This window comes from Rhipicephalus microplus, chromosome 2 (genome assembly GCF_043290135.1).
Source record: "Rhipicephalus microplus isolate Deutch F79 chromosome 2, USDA_Rmic, whole genome shotgun sequence".
Taxonomy (NCBI): Eukaryota; Metazoa; Arthropoda; class Arachnida; order Ixodida; family Ixodidae; genus Rhipicephalus; species Rhipicephalus microplus.
Window position 1 is genome coordinate 189952516 of NC_134701.1, and position 20213 is coordinate 189972728.

The 20213-nt window shown below is 48.4% G+C and overlaps 1 protein-coding gene across 2 annotated transcripts in view; it reads left to right on the top strand.

Annotated features, from left to right (window-relative positions):
* LOC119169378 (uncharacterized) overlaps window positions 1-16906 on the top strand; it is a 44258-nt gene extending 27352 nt beyond the window's left edge. The window contains exons 13-16 of one of the 2 annotated variants that reach the window (XM_075887173.1): window positions 857-1010; window positions 8639-8763; window positions 14507-14795; window positions 16657-16906. In XM_075887173.1, coding sequence (XP_075743288.1) covers window positions 857-1010; window positions 8639-8763; window positions 14507-14795; window positions 16657-16791 — 703 coding nt within the window. In that variant the 3' untranslated portion in view covers window positions 16792-16906. Of the gene's footprint in view, window positions 1-856; window positions 1011-8638; window positions 8764-14506; window positions 14796-16656 lie in introns of those variants that run through there. The other variant, XM_075887174.1, reaches the window with a different exon arrangement.
* Window positions 16907-20213: the final 3307 nt, after the last annotated feature.

Genomic DNA, 20213 nt, shown 5'->3' on the forward strand with positions numbered 1-20213 from the left:
ATCACAACAAGGGCACCGTGGATGGCACATTGTAGGAAACTTCACGGCGCATGCCAAGTTGCGGACTTAAGGGCAGCATGTGAATGATGACAGTGCCTTAAGCCAGATTATGACTGCACTTTCAGATAATCAGTTATCAGTTATTCAGCAAGCGGCAAGAAGCTAATGGTGTGTCGTGTTCTTTGTATTTTCAGAGAAGTTAGCGCATTGCAGGAGGGACTAGCAAAGTGGCCTGGCATGGACTACCATTTTGTTATTTCACTTTGAGGTATCATGTGATAGATGCAGGACAACAAATGCACTGTTGCCATCCAGAGAACTGTGCATCTTGTTTGTCATAGTGATAATAGTAATGATTGTGTATATTAAGTAAACCAACTTTCGTTCCACTAAACTTAAATTTACATCATTATGAAACGTAGGTGGAAAACTGATTTAATGAAGACACACTTCAATTTTATGCTATGGCCAGTTTCTCTGAAAGTGAAATGGATCAATTATTTGCTAATTTCCTGCTTGGGACTCCTAAAACGTGGGTCCATGTTTCATTCAAGGACGTCTCAAAACCGAAGCCAAATTTAGTAACAGGTAAGGCAAGTATCTAGCAGGCAGTGGGTAAGATTAAAGTCTGAAATCCTGTTTTTCACTGTGTTTAAATGCTATGGCTGTCCAGCTGTATGTGTTACAGTGCAACACTAAAACTACCAATTGATTATATTGCCGTGCTGGAATTCTCTTTAGATTCCATGTTTTGATGAAATAATTTGACAGTCATTTGTAGTGTAATGTGTGCTGCATGGTCATTTGTCATTTCTTCTGGTAAGCTTGTCTGTAAAACTCTGTTGTCCTCTTGCAGGGGTTTTGTGTTTGACAGGACCTACGGCGAGGGAACCGTGAAGGCATTAACACACCTTGTATCGGAACTTAACCGCATCGGCATGGCACTAGTGGAATTTCACCCGGACAGGCTCGTCGAGATTATGGTGCCCATCTTCGAGCTTTACCACATGGTGAGCCTGTGATCTGACATATCACTGCTCCGACACGAGGTCAAATCTTGTCCTATAGCTGACGGTATCCGACTTGAGCAGTGCACGTAGTTGCAGTCGACGTCCGCAGTACAAACACAACTTCTTCCACGTATTTTATTAAGGCTTCTAATGACTGCTGCTTCGTAAAAACTCGGTCTTTATTGTCAAGAGTACTGTAGCCTGTCGATGATTGTACATAGGGGTGACAATGGCAGGGTGGAAACGACAGCCTACCAGAAGCAATCTGACATTCAATCTCGTCATCGTCCTTTCAATCTCGTCACCTGGCTGAACACAAACAGTTTGTTGTCAGGACGATCGTGTCACTTGGTGATGTGGTGTGCTCTAATCATAGTTGCGATGACATGAAGCATTATTCCAGGACATTTATTGATGACACCCAGGAGAGCAATGCGAAAAGGAAGAAGGAGCATGTCGCGAAGAAAGCAGACACCCATTGGGTCTATTCCTTACGTTCGAGGTACATCAGGCTTTGTTAGGATAGTCTTGCATCTGCTGGCCATAGAAACTATTTTCAAGCCTTATTGTACCTTGGGACACAAGTCCGCTAAGCCCAAAGACTATACACCTGCGAACGATATAAGCGGGGTCGTTTACAATGTACAATGTAAGGATTGCAGCGATACTTACATAGGCAAAACAGGATAGAAAAGAATAACAACACTCAAAGAACACAGAGGGGACATTGCTAATGCTACCTATGTCATGCATTCCAAGACAGAGCTTGTTAAACATTGCTGTACAACAGGGTATACCTTCGACTTAACAATGTGACGATGCTTGTTTAGAAACAAAACTGAGAAAAAAAATTCCTGGAATTGTTGTTCATACGTTGCGATAAATCGGCTTGCAGCAACAACCCTGGCCTCTTACCAGTAATTAACATAAGGACTTATGTAACTGGCAGTGGAGTGGGCGACCTTCGCTCGTTTGTTGTCAGTGTATGCCACGTGTCACTGTCACGTGGTCGGGACGTTCATGAAGGCAGCAGACGGTATGTCGAATATGAAACTTTTTATATGGCCAAACTTGTGGCCAGGAAACAGAAAGTCAGATTACAGCAACACACTGGCACTGTTACTAGCGAACAGAGCATCGGCTTTCTATCAAATGACAGGCCGTTACGCGTGTCGGCATTTAGTATACATGTGCCATCAAATATACTAGCGTTATCGCTAACGGCCATGTAAATTTCAGAATAATCTTTAATGTCCGTGTTGTGCACGTAATCTTGACAAAACGATCCTATAGAACATTGAGCTTCTAGAACACTGAGTTGCAGTTTGCGCTGACCATTGCTGACAGTCTTTGTGGGCGTAAACCAAATACAGCAAGAGTGAAAACAAGAAGTGCGTGTGTGTCACACATGTCCCGTTTATGAGGGAGGCAATTGCCGAGCTAATTCCAAGAGCCGAAGTATCGGCCCCCCGAACCGCACCACGAAAGCGTGGACAATTTGGAAGTGGTCCTTTTTGGCGCGCCAGCGGACGCCGGTTGTGGCCCAAAGAACAAGTTAGAGCCGAGAGTTGATAAACAGAACAAATATTATATTCTCGAAAATGGCAGATCGAAAACAATACACAAGAATGCACACTCCGCAATAGTTACATACAGTACGTCACCAATCAAACAACGTACTACACAGTACAATCAGCCACACTCAAAACAACGGACACAGACAACGATACACACTACAATGCAGTCGCATGCATTGAACAACCAAGACACTTAAGGACCAAAGAGATAGAAAACCTATTCAGTCCAAAGTCCTTGGAGCAAAAGTCTAGATGATACTCTTCCGAGAATCACTCACTCAAAGTCCCGCGTTGTTGTCGTTCCGCGCCCTCGAAGTTTCTCTTCTAGGAAACCTCGCGTCTTCAATTGGCCACTCTCCAAGCTTCAAACTTCTTCGCCCGAAACACGTCGGCTTCACACACGCAGCTGTTGCCACGCGTCTTCGCTCGATAGCGGTAAACACACGCTCTTGCCTGTAGCTCGAGCCTTCACCCCTCAGGTGGAAATCCTCTTCATCTCCTGCCTTGTCGCTACGGACAAAACCTTCGCCGACTACACGGCGGTATACCCTACGCGCTCTGGCGCTACTTCCGTCTTATCCTGATCTCTCATCTCGGCTGCTCGGTTAAATACCTTGCGCGCGACATTCCAGACGGTTCTCGTCATTTCGTCGGCGCGATACGCAGCGAAGGCTGGGAAGAGGGCAAGACGGTTGGCACGCCCTCCGCGGCCGATGACTTATCTCGGTATAACCACGCCCCTTTCGTTCTGGAACTTTCGCGGGCTATCTCGGCCGCCGATGTGGGGCGAGGAGGTTCGTCGGCGAAGCCACGCTTCCAAGGGGAGAGCGCGCGCCCGGGGAGCCTTGGATGTTTGTTTTCTTTTTTTTTTCTTTTGACTTCCCGGCGTCTCTTTCGCGCGTTATCGCAAGAATTTGGCGGCGCGCCCATTTTTAGCGCTCGTTCTGTGACACTGCCCCCCACTTTAAGAATATTATCTCATAATATTACAAACCACACAAACGAGCGCGAACAGTCAACACACACTCTGAAAGACTGTAACACAAACCGTCGCTCATGACACTTCACCTTCACAATAGATCCTCAATACAACTGTACATTGTAATTCAATTCCACGACACATGAAGTATAGCCACAGGTACAAGAGTACAACTCTTCATCACACATTCCAAACAATACAAACGTACAAGGTTCTGTCTTTACAACAATTGTATAACACTATACATCACATCACCGCACAGACACTTCGACACTTGTGACACAGGATAACACAACATTAACACAACATATGGAACTCAGTCCTGCCAAACACAATCCGATTCTAGAACCTCAGCACCTATCCTGTGTATTTCGAGCGGCGCTTGCGCCCTTTCTTGCGGTGCTCGCTCGATCTCTTCTCGTTTTTCCCTGTTCTTTTTCGGCGAGCCTTTTCCAACGACGGTATCTAAGGCGGCGTCTCAGCCATCGTTGTCACTTCTGACACAGTTATCGGGTCATAACGTTCAACGGGTCCTGTCGGTTTATTTACCAGCTTGTTCATGTCTCGACTTTTGGCCCGGCTGGCCGACTCCGTCACCTTTACACTGTCGGTCGGTTGAGGTCGTGCTGACTTAAGTCCGGTTGCTCGGCCCGTGAACTCATTCAACACGGTCATCTTCTCCTTCACTGTCTCTTGCGCCGCGGCTTCACCTTGGGCTCTAGTGAGATCCGTCACGGGCTGTTCCTTCACTGTATCTCGCGGTCGTTGGGTTGGCGAGGGCTCTATCTTAAGGTCTTCTCCCAAACATTCCGGATCATTCGGTCCTCGCGCCCCGTCGATGTTTCCGATGACAAGGTCGTAAAGGGGGGTCGTCATACATAGAGCCGTAACCTTCCCGCTGAAGTATGGGGTTTCAACCTCAATCTCTGCTTCGGGAAGCATCCGAACTGTACGGTCAATTAAGCAAACCGGTTTCGTTTTGCCGGTTAACTCACTTTCCCGTACCAAGTTTCTCCGCACGATAACAGTGGAGCTGCCGGTATCTCTTAACACCGGTTGGCTGTTTTGACATTACAGCACCCACAATAGGAATTTTCTCCCCATTCTTCAACTCTACGAATCCATCGGTGACGGCATTATTATCAGATTTGGGTGCCGCCTGCACACAAGATACCTGGTGAGTTTGACTCGCTCCGTTCCGACAAGCGTCTGCTTTGTGCCCAGTCTGACCACACTTGAAACATTTTACTGCCGTAGGGCTCATAAAGATCGTTCGACAGTTTTTCGCGCGATGACCCACTTGGTTGCACAGAAAACATCGCGGAATGCTCTCTGGTGCACGCTTCTTTTCTTCGGGAGCCAATTTCTTCGAATCATCGGGACAATCCTTCTTGACCTTGGCCAAATTAGTTCCACCTTGCGCTTCCAAGAATTGATCAGCCAATTCAAGCATTCCTTCAAGTGACTCAGCCTTCCTCTCTTTCAAATACAGCGACAGGCTCGGGTAGCAACTAGTAAGAAATTGTTCTCTAGTTAGGAGCTCTCTAAGTTCATCGTACTCCTGCGCTGTCCCTGAAAGTTCAATCCATCTGTCGAAATAATGGCAAAGTCGGGCGGCATACTGCGTAGCCGTCTCACCATCAGCTGGCTTTCCTGTCCGAAATCTGTCCCGGAATCCTTCTACAATAAACCGAAATCGCTTCAGCAAAGCAGCTTTCACCTTTGCATAGTTGGCTGCATCGGTCGGTGTCAGCCTACCGTACACACTGAGCGCTTCACCACTCAAGCAAGTACTCAAAGCAGTTGCCCATTGATGTTCTGGCCAATTCTGGCTCTTCGCAATCGTCTCGAATCGGTGAAGGTACGCGTCAAGGTCGTCCTTCCTTTCATCAAACGCCACGAGCAGCTTGCTTGGGTTCAAGCGGAAGCCATGATCTTCCCGTTCGCTGCTTTCAACTCTAGGTTGGACGGGAGTTTCACTTCGCTGTTGCGACCGGAGCCGCTCGAGTTCCATCTCGTGCTGCCGCTGCCGTTCCCTTTCAGCCATCTCCGCTTCTCTTTCTTCTCTCGCCCTTTCGGCTGCCAATTTTTCTCTCTCCAACTACAACTTCAATTGCTGCTCTCTTTCTTCTTTCAGCTGTCGCTCCTTTGCCTCTCTTTCTTCTCTCTCCCTCTCAGCTGCCAACCTCTCTCGCTCCAACTCAGCTGCTTTTTCTTCCTTGGCTCTCTCAGCTGCCAACCTCTCTCTCTCCAACTCGGCTGCTTTTTCTTCCTTGGCTCTCTCAGCTGCCAACCTATCTCTCTCCACCGCCTCTTTCTCCTTCTGGCTTACCCACTTCCGTAGTTCGGCACCAGAAAGACCCATCTTCTCACCAAGAGCTACTAACTTTTCGAGATCCATGGTGTCTCGCAAATAAAGTCTTGCCGCGTGTAAAAAGTATCTGCCTAAATCAGTTTATCGGAACACTCCACTGCACTCGTTAACGAGAACACTGCACAACACACAAAATCGTTCCGATAGCAGTATCAACAACTCGAGGCTCTTTCTCACTACTTTGGACACACTGTGCACCAAAAGGTCCTGTGTCGCGGACGCCAGATTAATTGTCACACATGTCCCGTTTATGAGGGAGGCAATCGCCGAGCTAATTCCAAGAGCCGAAGTATCGGCCCCCCGAACCGCACCACGAAAGCGTGGACAATTTCGAAGTGGTCCTTTTTGGCGCGCCAGCGGACGCCGGTTGTGGCCCAAAGAACAAGTCAGAGCCGAGAGTTGATAAACAGAACAAATATTATATTCTCGAAAATGGCAGATCGAAAACAATACACAAGAATGCACACTCCGCAATAGTTATATACAATACGTCACCAATCAAACAACGTACTACACAGTACAATCAGCCACACTCAAAACAACGGACACAGACAACGATACACACTACAATGCAGTCGCATGCATTGAACAACCAAGACACTTAAGGACCAAAGAGATAGAAAACCTATTCAGTCCAAAGTCCTTGGAGCAAAAGTCTAGATGATACTCTTCCGAGAATCACTCACTCAAAGTCCCGCGTTGTTGTCGTTCCGCGCCCTCGAAGTTTCTCTTCTAGGAAACCTCGCGTCTTCAATTGGCCACTCTCCAAGCTTCAAACTTCTTCGCCCGAAACACGTCGGCTTCACACACGCAGCTGTTGCCACGCGTCTTCGCTCGATAGCGGTAAACACACGCTCTTGCCTGTAGCTCGAGCCTTCACCCCTCAGGTGGAAATCCTCTTCATCTCCTGCCTTGTCGCTACGGACAAAACCTTCGCCGACTACACGGCGGTATACCCTACGCGCTCTGGCGCTACTTCCGTCTTCTCCTGATCTCTCATCTCGGCTGCTCGGTTAAATACCTTGCGCGCGACATTCCAGACGGTTCTCGTCATTTCGTCGGCGCGATACGCAGCGAAGGCTGGGAAGAGGGCAAGACGGTTGGCACGCCCTCCGCGGCCGATGACTCATCTCGGTATAACCACGCCCCTTTCGTTCTGGAACTTTCGCGGGCTATCTCGGCCGCCGATGTGGGGCGAGGAGGTTCGTCGGCGAAGCCACGCTTCCAAGGGGAGAGCGCGCGCCCGGGGAGCCTTGGATGTTTGTTTTCTTTTTTTTTTTCTTTTGACCTCCCAGCGTCTCTTTCGCGCGTTATCGCAAGAATTTGGCGGCGCGCCCATTTTTAGCGCTCGTTCTGTGACAGTGTGGCACTAGGGATGCTAACTGCATAGGTTGCAAAACATCTATGTAATTTTGGTATATTTTTGTGGAGTTTGTGTTGCAGTAAATCTTTTAGAATTACTGTACATGCTTGTGGTGTACATGGTTCTGCCTTCATAGCACCGTATATGGCTATGTGATACTTTCTCTCTCTTACCCTCTGCTTTCTTCTCTTTCTCACTTCTCTTTCTCGCAACCTTACTATGCCACACTTATATGGCTGTGCTGCACAAGGTACTGCCTGCGTGATGCTATACATGGCTATGCTATGCCTTACCTTTCCAATCCTTGTCCACTGCCCCACTGCTCTGGGAAACGTGCACTGAGCCTGTGGTGCCACGGTGTGGGAGTGAACGAAAGGAATTGGCGTGCTCCGTGCAGCAGCTAACCCATGAGCACAGCCACATCAAGTTGTTAGCAATGCTTCACAATGGCCTGTATGCATTTAATCTGTGTTGTAAACTGTGCCAATAACTATAAGAACTACGCACTTGGAGCAAAGTTGTTCAGTTATCCGCCCTGACTATGTTTGAGAAACCGGCATGAAGGCTAGTTATTGTACGCCACAGGAACCAAGTGACCCACGGACACTTCTGTGAAGTTCATGCTGTAGCTAGATTTGCTGTGAATTCACTGTCCTTGCAGTTTAACTCAGATTCTTTTTTATAGTGCTGAAAGAACGTAAGGGCATCTGGCAAAGTTATCTTGAGTCTGCAGTCCACTATTCCTTGGCAGAAAGCTCAGAGGCTGCTGCTGTTTTTCCACTGTATCGCAGTTCGTTTAGCAGTGCAGTTTGTAAACAGTACACTAAGGAAGAAGTCGTGCATACCAGGAAAAATGCGTTGTGGACTGTGAGATTTTAAGACTTATTGTCCATGTACTTAACAGCACTGTGAGGGCACGCCAGGCTGTGCTACGCTGTTCTACTGTACTGCGTGAAAGCTGAGTTATTATGTGCAACGCTGGCGCGTGACAAACTTGCTGGAGGACTCATGCGGCTCGAATAACGTTTACGAATGGAGCTGAACTGCTGAAGAAAGAACTTCGCGGTAATTCCACTCATTACTAAATGCAATAGGTGCAGTACGGCGACCGTGCGTTTAACTTGCGCTCATCGCAAGTGGTTGTCCGGCACGTCAGACACAACTGCCATCGTTTACTCAGCCATAAGTAAGTAAAATGACAAGAAATAATGTTTCCAAACATGATGGTGACGGCCTATGCTTCGAGATTTACACTGACCAGCCGTTCGAATCTTGCTTTCAAAACACTCTGTCAACTTTTGCCTTCTGTTTTTTCCTCTTACCATTCTACTATAGAGACTGAATATGTTCAGGAAATCGAGAGTCGCACTCATGGGCCTGCCCGAGTGGCAGTTTATAATGCTTCCAGTCCTCTCACGCAATTCGCTTCTCATCGATGGACTCAGCAGAACCTGCTTAAGGTGAGTAGTTGGAAAGAGCCTGAAAAAAAAAGTAATCTGCTGTTTAACAAGGCCGTGTTGTATTCGTAGAAACATAACTGTACTTAGGCACAACAAGGCCTTGCTGCATTCAAGAAGAATAAGTGTACTTTGATACACTCTTCATTGGCGAAAGGGCGGAATTTTTGTTTACAGGAAAAGTAGCAAGAGGTGGCAGCGTTACCACGTGGTCATATTCTCTTCCTCAGGTGTTTGACAGCTTTTCACTTACATGAGACTATCACCAGGTTGTGGTTGTTTATAGTGCTTGCTGTGAATTCAGTGTTCAATGCAATAAATGTTCTGTTGTATTCTCATTGATTGATATTGCCAGTAGCTCAACCAACCAATTGCAGTACGTAAGCTGTGAAGTCTGAAAGAAACAGGAGCCCTTTCCATTCTCACAACATAGTTGAAAGTTGGTGGTGCCACTCGTAATCATGTCATAATGTAGAACATGTCATGGCGGCAGGTAAGATGCTTTAAAAACCTAGAATAGCCTGTGATTGCATCAACAGCCTACAAGGAAGAGATAATATAAGTAAGTCGAGCCCGCTTATAACAAACCTGAGCATGACGCGGCATCCGTTCGCTGTATCCCAAAGTTCGTAGTAAATGAAACGCAGCTTTTAACAGAATTTGCGAGTGAAAACAAACTTTATTGTCCCAAAAAGTCCGTGATGCATGTGTTTCGAAGAGCACAAGCGATAAGGGCAGTCTCGAGTTCATTTAAAACGGCAGGGTGCTCGTTCGCCGAGGCCCGTGGCATGAGCTGCATGAGGCACTGGATCCAAAGTTTCGTCGTTCTCGCAATCCGATTCCTCCAAATCGCTCTCGCCACGCACTTTATTCACAATACCCTAATCCGTCCACGGTTCCGCAGCGTCAGCATCATCATCATCGGCCGTAATTAAACCATCGCAACAGATGTCCCACCCGCTCTCCCATGTCGGAGTCGACGACGCGCTGCCACAAAACGCCGCCGCAGTGGTCCTTTTCGGAAGCTTCAGGCTCAACATCAGGCTTGACGTCGACGAAGTCGGCCTCGCGAAAACAGTTTCGTACGCATGTAGCCATCACCGCCGCCCACGGAATGTTCAGCATCTCCACAGCTGAATACCGCGACGCCCGAAGCGGCAAGTTGGCTGCCAGGTGGTCAACAGCTATGAGCAAGCGCTCCGCAATGCGGTACATAATGCGCGGATTATGCTGAAGGCAAGCCAAGTGGTCATACTTCTGACGTGTGAACGGCACGAAAAAGCATGCTAGTCCTCCCGTCGGCCATCATGACCACACACGCACACCAAGAGCAAGCAAGACGCGCACACACGACACATATGATGCCAGAACATGTAGAACAGCTCTGGGCTCGTTTCCAGTCACACGGGTTTCCAGTCACACGGAAAACACGGGAAGGAGGCAGGTTGAGTAGCTTGCTTGAAAGGTCCGCGAAACTCGTGCGTAGAAAAAATGGCCCCGTGTCTGCATGTTAATCTGCGAATTTCGTCGAAGACGATAGTCTTGCATGGGGAGAGAATGAACAAAACATTTATTCGATGTTCTGTGCAAGAAAATCCGTGAAGGGTATTCCGGGGGCGCTGCGTTAGAGTGCCTCGAGCGTGCAGCTGAGGCAAACAAGCGCATCAGGTCATGTCACACGTGAGACATGAGCGCCATCTGGCAGTTTTATTGGAAAACAAAGCGCGTGGCTCTGAGATGGGTGTGTGCGCCCGTCTCAGAGGTGATAAGGTGTAGAACGCAAGGTGACGGGTAGCTGCCACCACCGTCTCGTCTTAGCAAAGAGTTGGAAACGCTCGCCTTTTCGTGCAAGCGTTACATGGCCAGCGCATCGTGATAAGCGCTACGGTCCTTAAAATAACTTATGTATGCCTTTTTTTAGTAAAAGACGCACATGCAGAATACATGCTGTGATGAGTGAAGAAAACGACGACGGAAGTGCGGGGCAAGGCGCGTGTAATGTGCGCGTGAGTGTCAGTGAATCAGCTGATGACCTGTGGTGGCCCATAGAGGTGGCGTGCCACGATTGGGTCACGGGCGACCATCACGTGGCAGTGGGCTTTGTGGCTGGGGACGAGCCGAAGCAGCGGCAGACGGGAGACAGCGGGCCGAAGCGTCGGACGCAGGCGATCCAGGTTCCGGCCAGGGAACGCGGCCGTCCACGCTACTGCCGTCCAACTACCAGCTGGGGCGGCGTTGCCGGCACGAGTACTGCATCTCGGGGCGCGGCCTGGCCTGCTGTTCTCTTCCTTGCCGAGGGCATCGCGGATCTCGGCGAGGCATCTCCACGGTCAGCCGTTCGACACAGCGATGAACGTGGCCTGGCTAATGGTCACGGTTGCGTCGAGCATCGCGTCTCGGCGCACGCTCTTCGCTGGACGGGCTGGCCATGCCCCGCATGGAGCATCGCGTCTCCGATGCGGGTTGACTGCTCCGTGGCCGCACCCATGCCATCAAGCGCCGGTGTCACCAGAGCGTCGCACTTCGGCAAGGGACGAGCGAGATGTTCTGCCGGGCGAGACGCGGGAGTGCGCACAGAGTAGCACGGAGCCGGGCGAGGTTCAGGGTGGCCGAGGATCCAGGTGCCAGGGGAGTTCCGGCTGAATCGAAGATCGCCGAGCGGTGCCGAGCCATTCCGAGCGACGCGCCAGACTCGGACGTGGGCCGCGAGCTCATGAGCTGCAGTGTGCACCCGAGGGTACCTGGCGGTGCCCTGGCCAAGAAGAAGGAACGTGCGGAAAAGAGAGCTCGAGGGTTGAGGCCACGAAGGCAGAGGAAACGGTGCGCCGCTCGAGAGGACGAGTTCCTGGCAGCGTTCCTGAGCCGGACGTGAGACCCGTACGTGTCGGCCAGGTCGAGCTCCGGTGTGTCTGTTCAAGGTCCAAGGCCGAGACCTGCCGAACGGCTCCTGCATGGGTGCAGTGGCCGGCAGCAGGTTCGTGGGCGAGGCCTACCGGGTGTGGTCCTCGTGAGCCGTGGCCTGATCCTCGACCTCCGGAGTTGTGACCCTGACTGCTGGGTTGGCCGCAACGTCCGACTCAACGGCGCTGCACACGGTAGCGTATCCGTGCGTCACCAGCCGTTCCACCCATGCCATGAAATAAAAAGTTCATGTTAATCCTTTCTCGTCCGCTATCAACAAACATAGTGACGAACGTTCCTTAACCCGCTACACATGCGTATTGTTATGGTGCCCCAGACATGTGCAATAATTGCTTTTTAATTGACAATTGCACAAGTATGAACGCTAAACCTTGAGCAACATTGGTGGGCGCTGCGTATGGGGTCGGCCGTTCAAGTATCCGGTGCCGTTAAGAGTGAACAAACAGACAACTGTACAGACAGACAGACCAAAATTTTTGTGTCGAAAGTCCCCAAGAAAGTCTTTAAATCTTGGGAAGAGTGCATGGCCGCCTGGATTGTTGCTCGCGGCGGTGTTTGAAGAATCGGCGGCCGTGTTCAAAAAATCGTTTTGTTGCATCGGCGGGTTTTCGTGGCCTCACGAACTTCATACTTCGCGATTCATTCTGCGCAAATTAATAGCTGTTTTCGCGCTTCCACACGCGCGCGGAAGGCTTGCTGAGTTGAGTGCAAAGTGAGCGAGAACAAGTCCTAAACACAAAACGCATCGCAAATTATAAGAGTCGGTTGGATAGCATGCGCGTGTGCACTAGGCGCAGACTATTGGACACAGTCGGTGGCCGACGATGTTGGCAAATTGTCTGGTCACTCCAGGCTGGCGATGCCAACGACATTACTAGCGATCCAAAACAGGCTAGATAGTCCACCGGTCTTCGAAACATCGGTGGCAGTGAGAAAACGCGGGTCTCGTCTGGCAATGCGGGGTGCTCAGAGTAGCGGGGGAACAAAGGACGAAGGGTTGTGGTACAAGAAGTGGTCGGGGAGAGCGGCAACTAGAGGGGCGCGGAGGCATGGTCGGCGTTTAACAATAAGGATGTATGTTCACCTCGGCGATGCCTGATCGGTGGTCGAAATTGGTTTCCCGGAAGATAGCAGACCGCCGGTTTTGTTCGCTGTGACCGATCAGCGGCGCTTGGAGACATTCGTTGTAAGTGCGATTTTCTGCCATTGAACCAATATATATTTTCACGGTCACGCGAATCGAAAGTTTTTTTAAATGGGGCCGTTATATGTGGGCTTGGCTGTAATAATTTTTGTGCCCCAAACAACTGCTGTTGACACATCTGCCAACTTTTAATATTCTTTTCAAATGTCACCATTTTTAGAGCTCACATATAAAATCATCTTTGTTATTGCCGGTAGCTTTTATGTTAAGTTCAGTTCCACTTTAAGAAAAGACTGATTTTGGAAAGATACAATTATGGATTATAGTGACGAATTTTGAACGAGCCTAATTTTTCAGGCCAGTTCAGTTGAAGGGCCTGCGGGCAGCAGTGAACCCGTTTGTGATTGAAATGTATCACAGCAACTGAAGTAATTTAGGGGCGAAGCTCCTTAAGGCGTGGGCTGTGCGTCCCCTGTATGTAGCCACCTCTCGTTTAGTTCTTGCAGTGTTCACTAGATGGCGGTACTACTTGTAGCTGATGATGAAAAGATGCAAGATGTTATAAACTAGGCGGCGGTGCTTGTAGTTTATGGTGAAAGATGCGAGATTTCATAAAACAGGAATGATGTGACATAAAGCACGTGTCATTGGTGGAAGGCAATGGTTCGATTTAGTGTGGCAATGTACGCTAGGGGGAGCGTTGTAGTAAAATCGAAGATGCAAAACGTACGGAGGATTCATGGTTTACCAAGTTTACCTCCGGAGCTTCACCCACTCATCATCATTCAATTCGTGGATATGGCAGCACATTTTTACTCCTTACTTGGACACTTTGGGAACGAACTTCATGAACCTGCATGTTAGTGGTTTGCTGATCATTCGAACAAGTCGGCCGGCATCCATGAGAGATAATTTAAATTGGGAGCCCCTGGTTTTCATCGCTTCACACAGAAGTCTGCCCAGAGTGATCACAAAGTATTGTAAAACCAACCAAACTAAATTTATTAAGATGCAAAACAAAGAAAGAGCAGTATTTCTCAGCAGATTAGATTTGGAATGCTGTGCTGGAGCTCTTGGGCAAGTTACAAATGGTGCTCATTGGGTCACAATAGAAGAAAGGAAAGCATATGAAAATAATTGATTGTTCTTGTTAAATTAACCTTAGTCTCGCACAAAGAACACGTCAAGGGAGACCCTGATCACTTTCAATTTTAATTGTGGTAAATTAACCATTGAAATAAGCATGTTTTGGAGCATAAATAGCATTATATATTCTGGCATTAGGTTTCACTGCTCACACGAATGCATGATGGCATTTGTTTCTGGCATGTCATTGACTGATGAATTAGTTTTATTTACTGTTAAAAGCTCCATGAACTTAATCAACAAAATCACCTGCCGCAAACTTGTTGTAGCACTTAATTTGTGATAACGAGTCTAGAGGTAACTTCTTTAGGTTCTGCCTGCACAGTGGGGGCATTGTTTGTACATTGTAGAGCCCGACAATCAATTGGAACTCTGCTTAACTTTACCAATTTCATAGCCCACCTCGTGTTTGAATTAACCCGCTTTTACAGTATACTTAGTTCATTGCTCATTCATATATAGCAATTTACAACTTTTAAATTAGCAGGTCTATGTTAATCTCCTATTTCTTTTGTTTTTATGTTTTTCTGGCAGCCTGCTGGAGTTTATGGAAGACGCAAGAGAGTGTTTTGAGCAGCCTTGGTTGAAGGCAATGACCAACGAGTTCCACGACCAAGTGAGCTGGCTCGGCTTGGCACTCGCTGGTGAATGGAAGCGTGCATGTGCCGTTGGCCCGAAGTTGTCACCAAAAGTCTTGGAAGCATTGGGCGTTTCTCTGAGCGACACTTACTGTCCCGTGGCGCTGTGGTGGCAACCTACTGTCAAGGACGCTGTTGCAAAACTTTGTCAAACTCACAACATCGAGCCTCACGAGATTGCCCAGGTAGGTGACATAGCCAGCCCATGTGCTGCATTAACAACTGTTTGTGAACACCCCTGGACATCATTATGGCATTTCCGGGGACGAGGTAAGCCCAGCTAGCCACTTGACCGTGCAAAACTGTGTTGTGGGCGCCGTGTGCGAGACCGGGTGCATCACTGATAGCTCACACACATGAAGTCGTAGGCACGGAGGAGAAAATCAAAGGTAGCGCAAGTGCAAGGCATGCTGCAACAACCAGCCAACACAAACTCGTCACGTACGTTTGTTTGCATAGATGTCGGTGTCGCGAGGGGCTTCACATCTTGTTCAGTCATGCGGCGTGCATTTTAAAATTGATTTTAAATACGTTCTAGGCTATATCTGCCTTTTTATTGTGTGCATGTGTGTTGCATTTGACAAGAGCACATTATCATACCACACTATTGAAAGATTAACCGCAGCAGCTCAAGGTTGATAAACAGAACTATGCAATACATAATGCCTTCTTCGTTTGCCTGTGCTTACCGTATTTACTCGTTTCTACCGCGCCCTCGATTTTAATGAGCACCCGATTTCCACCGGAAAAAAAAAAACAAAAAACGTAAGACATCGATTGCAACGCGCACCCATTTTTCTCGCTGGCCCGCACGATCACACCACTCGAAAAAACGACTCCTTTTGGGAGCGTCTTCTATTTAAATACGAGGTACGGGCGAAGCTTGTGCCCATCTGACGTGTAACAGAGCATTGCCGTCACTGTAGTTTTACCGTGGACCGATGACAGCACGCGAACTTGCTTCGCCCCCTTCTTCTCGACGGTTGTGGTGCCAGGCATGTCGAAGTAAAGAGGCGTCTGATCGGCATTCCCAATTTGCCCAAGCAGATAGCCGTTGTTGCGCCGCAAGTTTAGGATGAACCTCTGAAAACTGTGAAGCTTTTCATCGTACTCCTCCGCAAAACTTTTTGCATATGCATGTTCTCTTCGGAGGGAAAAGCTTTTACTCTTCATAAAGTTAGTTAGCCAGCACCTGCTCGCTTTAAACTGGCTCCGCATTAGACCGTTTTCTAAGACTAATTGCATAGCTGCACTTGGAGCAGTTCTGTCGTCACGGGCCGCTGTGCCACTCGTTGCTCAAGCACATACTCGCCGAGCAGCTCTTTAATTTGCGGAAGCCGACCCTGCTGTGGTCCACTTAAGCCTTTGCGTGAAGCTTTGCTGTCGACAATCTTCTGCTTTTGTTTCCGCCGGTCCCGCAAGCACGTTTCAGGAACTCCGAACGACCGCGATGCGGCCCGATTTCCGTCCGTTTCTGCACACGCGATGACTTTTCTTTTAAAAGCGGCATCGTGGTGCACTCAAGTTTTTGGAGTCGGCCCTTCCACACCGTCGATGCTAATGCACTACTAGATGACGAACTCCTCAGCACACGTACGAAGTGCCACACTCGGGAAACACATAGGCAGAAATGGCCGACGCGACATGCCGACACACGTAGGGGGCGGCCATTTTGGATTTGCCGATGGCAATAGATTGACCGTAATTTTTTCGTTCGTACTCGATTCTAACGCGCATGCGATTTATGAACGCGCTTAACCGGAAAAAAGGTGCGTGTTAGATTCGAGTAATTACGGTAATCCCTATCACACTTGCCACTGTTTATGGCATGTGTTGCATGTATGGCCTCTATAGCGCTGTTCATTCTAAAAAAATATCATTGTAAAAATATTTCACAGCGTTGTCTGTGTTACCATTTCATTATTCTCTGATTGGCGAGATTCTAAACATTCTTTGTTGTCCTGAAGAAAATGGGTATCATAAATATTTGTTTTCAATCACTTCGAGTGTTACATTCTTCATGTTGTTCATCTTAATTTGTTACAGAGTGCTGACACATGGTCCGCCTTTCTCGACATCTTGGCTGCCAGCCAACCACACACGACAGAGCTTATGCGGCAAACAGCCGTGCTGACTGAACCATCTAGGTTTTCTATGGTGTCGAGGACATTCACAGCCTGATTTGATCTCTTCAAGTTTTAATATTTATTGCACATTGCAGAAGTGAACAAAGATAGTTTTGTTCCATCATTAAAATTTCCAGTTGATAGTTGGCACTGGCCTTCCCTTGCCATCATACATGGTGTGCTGTTATTACTGACGAATATTTTTCAATGCACTGATGGATTACGTGAATTATACACCGCTGTAGGCGTGATGATTGAGTGACCTCAATATTGCAGTGGATTGCCTCACGAATCGATCGAGAAACTTTGTTGAGTCTGTCGAGGCAAGTTTTGACGTCTCCTCATAGGAGGCCTAGGCCCGGCCACCTGAACCTGCTGATTTCTTATAATAAAGTTTATTCCTCCTCCTGTCGAAACGTGGCGGTGTTACAGGAGCCTGTCGTGCGCTTTATGGACTTTCTTTCGACCCCATGAGCACTCTGGAAACTACACTGGGAGGGATGGCATGGGTGAAATGAGTCAAGTCAGCACACATAGGCCTGTGCAGGGTTCCCCTTTGAAAAGGGGGGGGGGGGTAAATGCTTTTTGCAATGCTCTCCCCCTGAAATATGAGTGAAACTTTGGGCCCTCCCCTTTAGAGTGACTAAGGAAGGCAGTTGCCCGCCGTGCCCTCCCCTGTGTGCACGCCCATGTCAGCACTTGTCATCAGCTCGAACGTATGTGATGAAACGCAATTGCTTTCTCCTGTTGGTTACTGTTGCACGAGTGTGGCTCATTGTGTAATTCTGGGCTCAACAGAGGGTGGGACCAATACGTGGTGACCCCTCGTCGCAAGATGCGCATCTGATGCAGATGCCGCTCTTGATTTCAGTCGGCTATTGGACGATAGCATGCCGTCTGTTCGACGTCGAACAGCGGTTGCCGGCCGCTCCGAAGAGGGTATGCGCTGGAATCTGTATGAAAAAACGGGCGGCTGAGAAAATGACCCCAAGCTTCGCTTCGAAACTCCCTCTGCCGCACACGGCTGCCAATGTTATTTGACTGAGATAGGCATAACAGTGTCTGCTATCTGCAAGATGTGTTTTCTCACGAAGCACAAGTTGTGGCTCATGAGTCATAAACTTATATTAAATGAGCAAACCTCGTCACTATGCGTCTGTTGGAAAAGCGGCATAACGCTACAAACTCAACAAATACACCGTAGGCACCAAGTTCTAATCTCGCGATGCCAATGAACATTTTGAAACTATGACAGCGAACAAACAGCTGCAGACACTCACGGCGGCAGATTAAACGAATGATTCGTCCAAGTGTTTATCGACGTATACATAGACATCTACGAATCGATCTGCTACTGAGCGATAGCAAGCGCACATAGCTACACTGACACATGGCTCCTTGCTGCCGCGTAGAGCCGATCTCTATATAGGTGCGTAGCTACTGGCATAATGTGCTCAGGCTGTCTTCGCTGTCTGCATGGACATTTGCTCTACTTTCTGGGCGGGTTTTCCCGTGGTTTGTTTCTTTTTTCCCCCTTTTGCACATTCTTCCAAACAGCAGAAGTTAACTAAGGGTGCGTGCGCCCCCTATAGACCAAGCATATTCAAAACAGCGCATCTGTTCCAAGCCTACCTGCCCACCTGAAGGAACTCACTTGTCATCCCCCTCCCCCTCCTGATGAAAATATTCTCGTGCTACCCCTGCTTCTTCGGCCACTTCGAGCTTTCGTCTCTACTCGACTTCTTCTTCATCCGTCGTTCCCACCTCTCCACCGATGGCGCTGAGTCATGCTGAGTCGGGAAAACTGCAGGAGTTGCAGGAGATAGCACCATTTTTTTATCCTCCGCCGCCATTTTTTTTGCGCTAACCGTGCACCTTACGCGGCACATGCAGTGCCGCACGACGAGGTGGAAGTGAATGGCGCCGTATTTGATTTGGGTTGTCATCTGAAAAGCATGCAGTACGCTTTCAAAAGAGTAACGCCACATGTTCTGTGTGCGCTGCTAAGCTGAACGTCAGGGGGCGCATTCTGAAGTTCTTGAGGGAGGCAGAGGGGGAAAATGCTGGACGCCGCTTATGAATGTTTGTGCATGTGATTTCATATGTCCACGTGTGTGTGCACACCTAAAAAAAAATTAGTTGAAATCCCCATACCAGTCCCCTGGCGATTCCGCTGCTTGCTGATGGTGCTTATTGTCATGGTGTCGTCGGAGGTAAGTGTGGTGCACTCAACGCGGCTTGAGTAGCGGCAGGCACCATCCAAGCCTTCTTGCTTTTCGGATGCTAATGCGTAAATGTATCAAATTCAAAGCATTTCTCACTGAACTTCGGTGACTTTGAGTGTACCTATCTATCTATCTATCTATCTATCTATCTATCTATCTATCTATCTATCTATCTATCTATCTATCTATCTGTCTGTCTGTCTGTCTGCCTGCCTGCCTGCCTGCCTGCCTGCCTGCCTGCCTGCCTGCCTGCCTGCCTGCCTTGCCTTGCCTTGCCTTGCCTTGCCTTGCCTTGCCTTGCCTTGCCTTGCCTTGCCTTGCCTTGCCTTGCCTTGCCTTGTCTGTCTGTCTGTCTGTCTGTCTGTCTGTCTGTCTGTCTGTCTCTGTCTGTCTGTCTGTCATCTATCTGCCTCTGGCTTTTAGCTCTCCTGGCCGTTTACATAATGGTATCGATAACAAACTTGGTATGGCATTACGTGACTGTATGAAGAACATATTTGACTAGTCATAACATGTATATCATAGATGTCATGATTTACATTTCATGATCCTGCAGTCATAGGCGTACCAGCCGGGGGGGGGGGGGCAAGTTGGGCGCGAGCCCCCACTGAGAAAATATGGGGGGCTGAGCCCCACCACTTTCGACAGTGGTCACTCTTGGCTGCACGTTGGGGAAACCAAGAAATAGAGTGTAGTTTTTCAATCCAGCAGTAATTACTCAATTATGTTTCTACGGGAGAATGAAATTGTTACGAGGCTGTGTTACAATATAGTAATATTTTGCCGATATTCCCGCTTTGGTTTCTTTCACACACACACACATATATATATATATATATATATATATATATATATATGTATATGTGGTTGATGAGTAAAGTAAGCTTGCCTCCCCCCCCCCCCCCCCAACTTCCACTTGCGAAAAAGTTGGTACGCCACTCTTGCCGTGGTTTCGTTCACACGGCATGTTGCAAAACTGGTATTGTATGACATCATTGCATGGTGAACACAAGTGACAGACCCTGACTTAAAAATCATGACATGTGTGTCATGTAACAACATGACTACGTTCCACGCTCATGATGCGCTTGCGGCCGTACGGGACATGAATAGATGGCGAAGGTATGATACTGGTGCAAACATGATAAACATGAGATGCGTGTCATGTAACAGCATGACTACATGATGCGCTCACGTCCGTTTCGCTAGCTTGACATGTACCAAAGTCGGTATTACGCGACGCCAATGGATG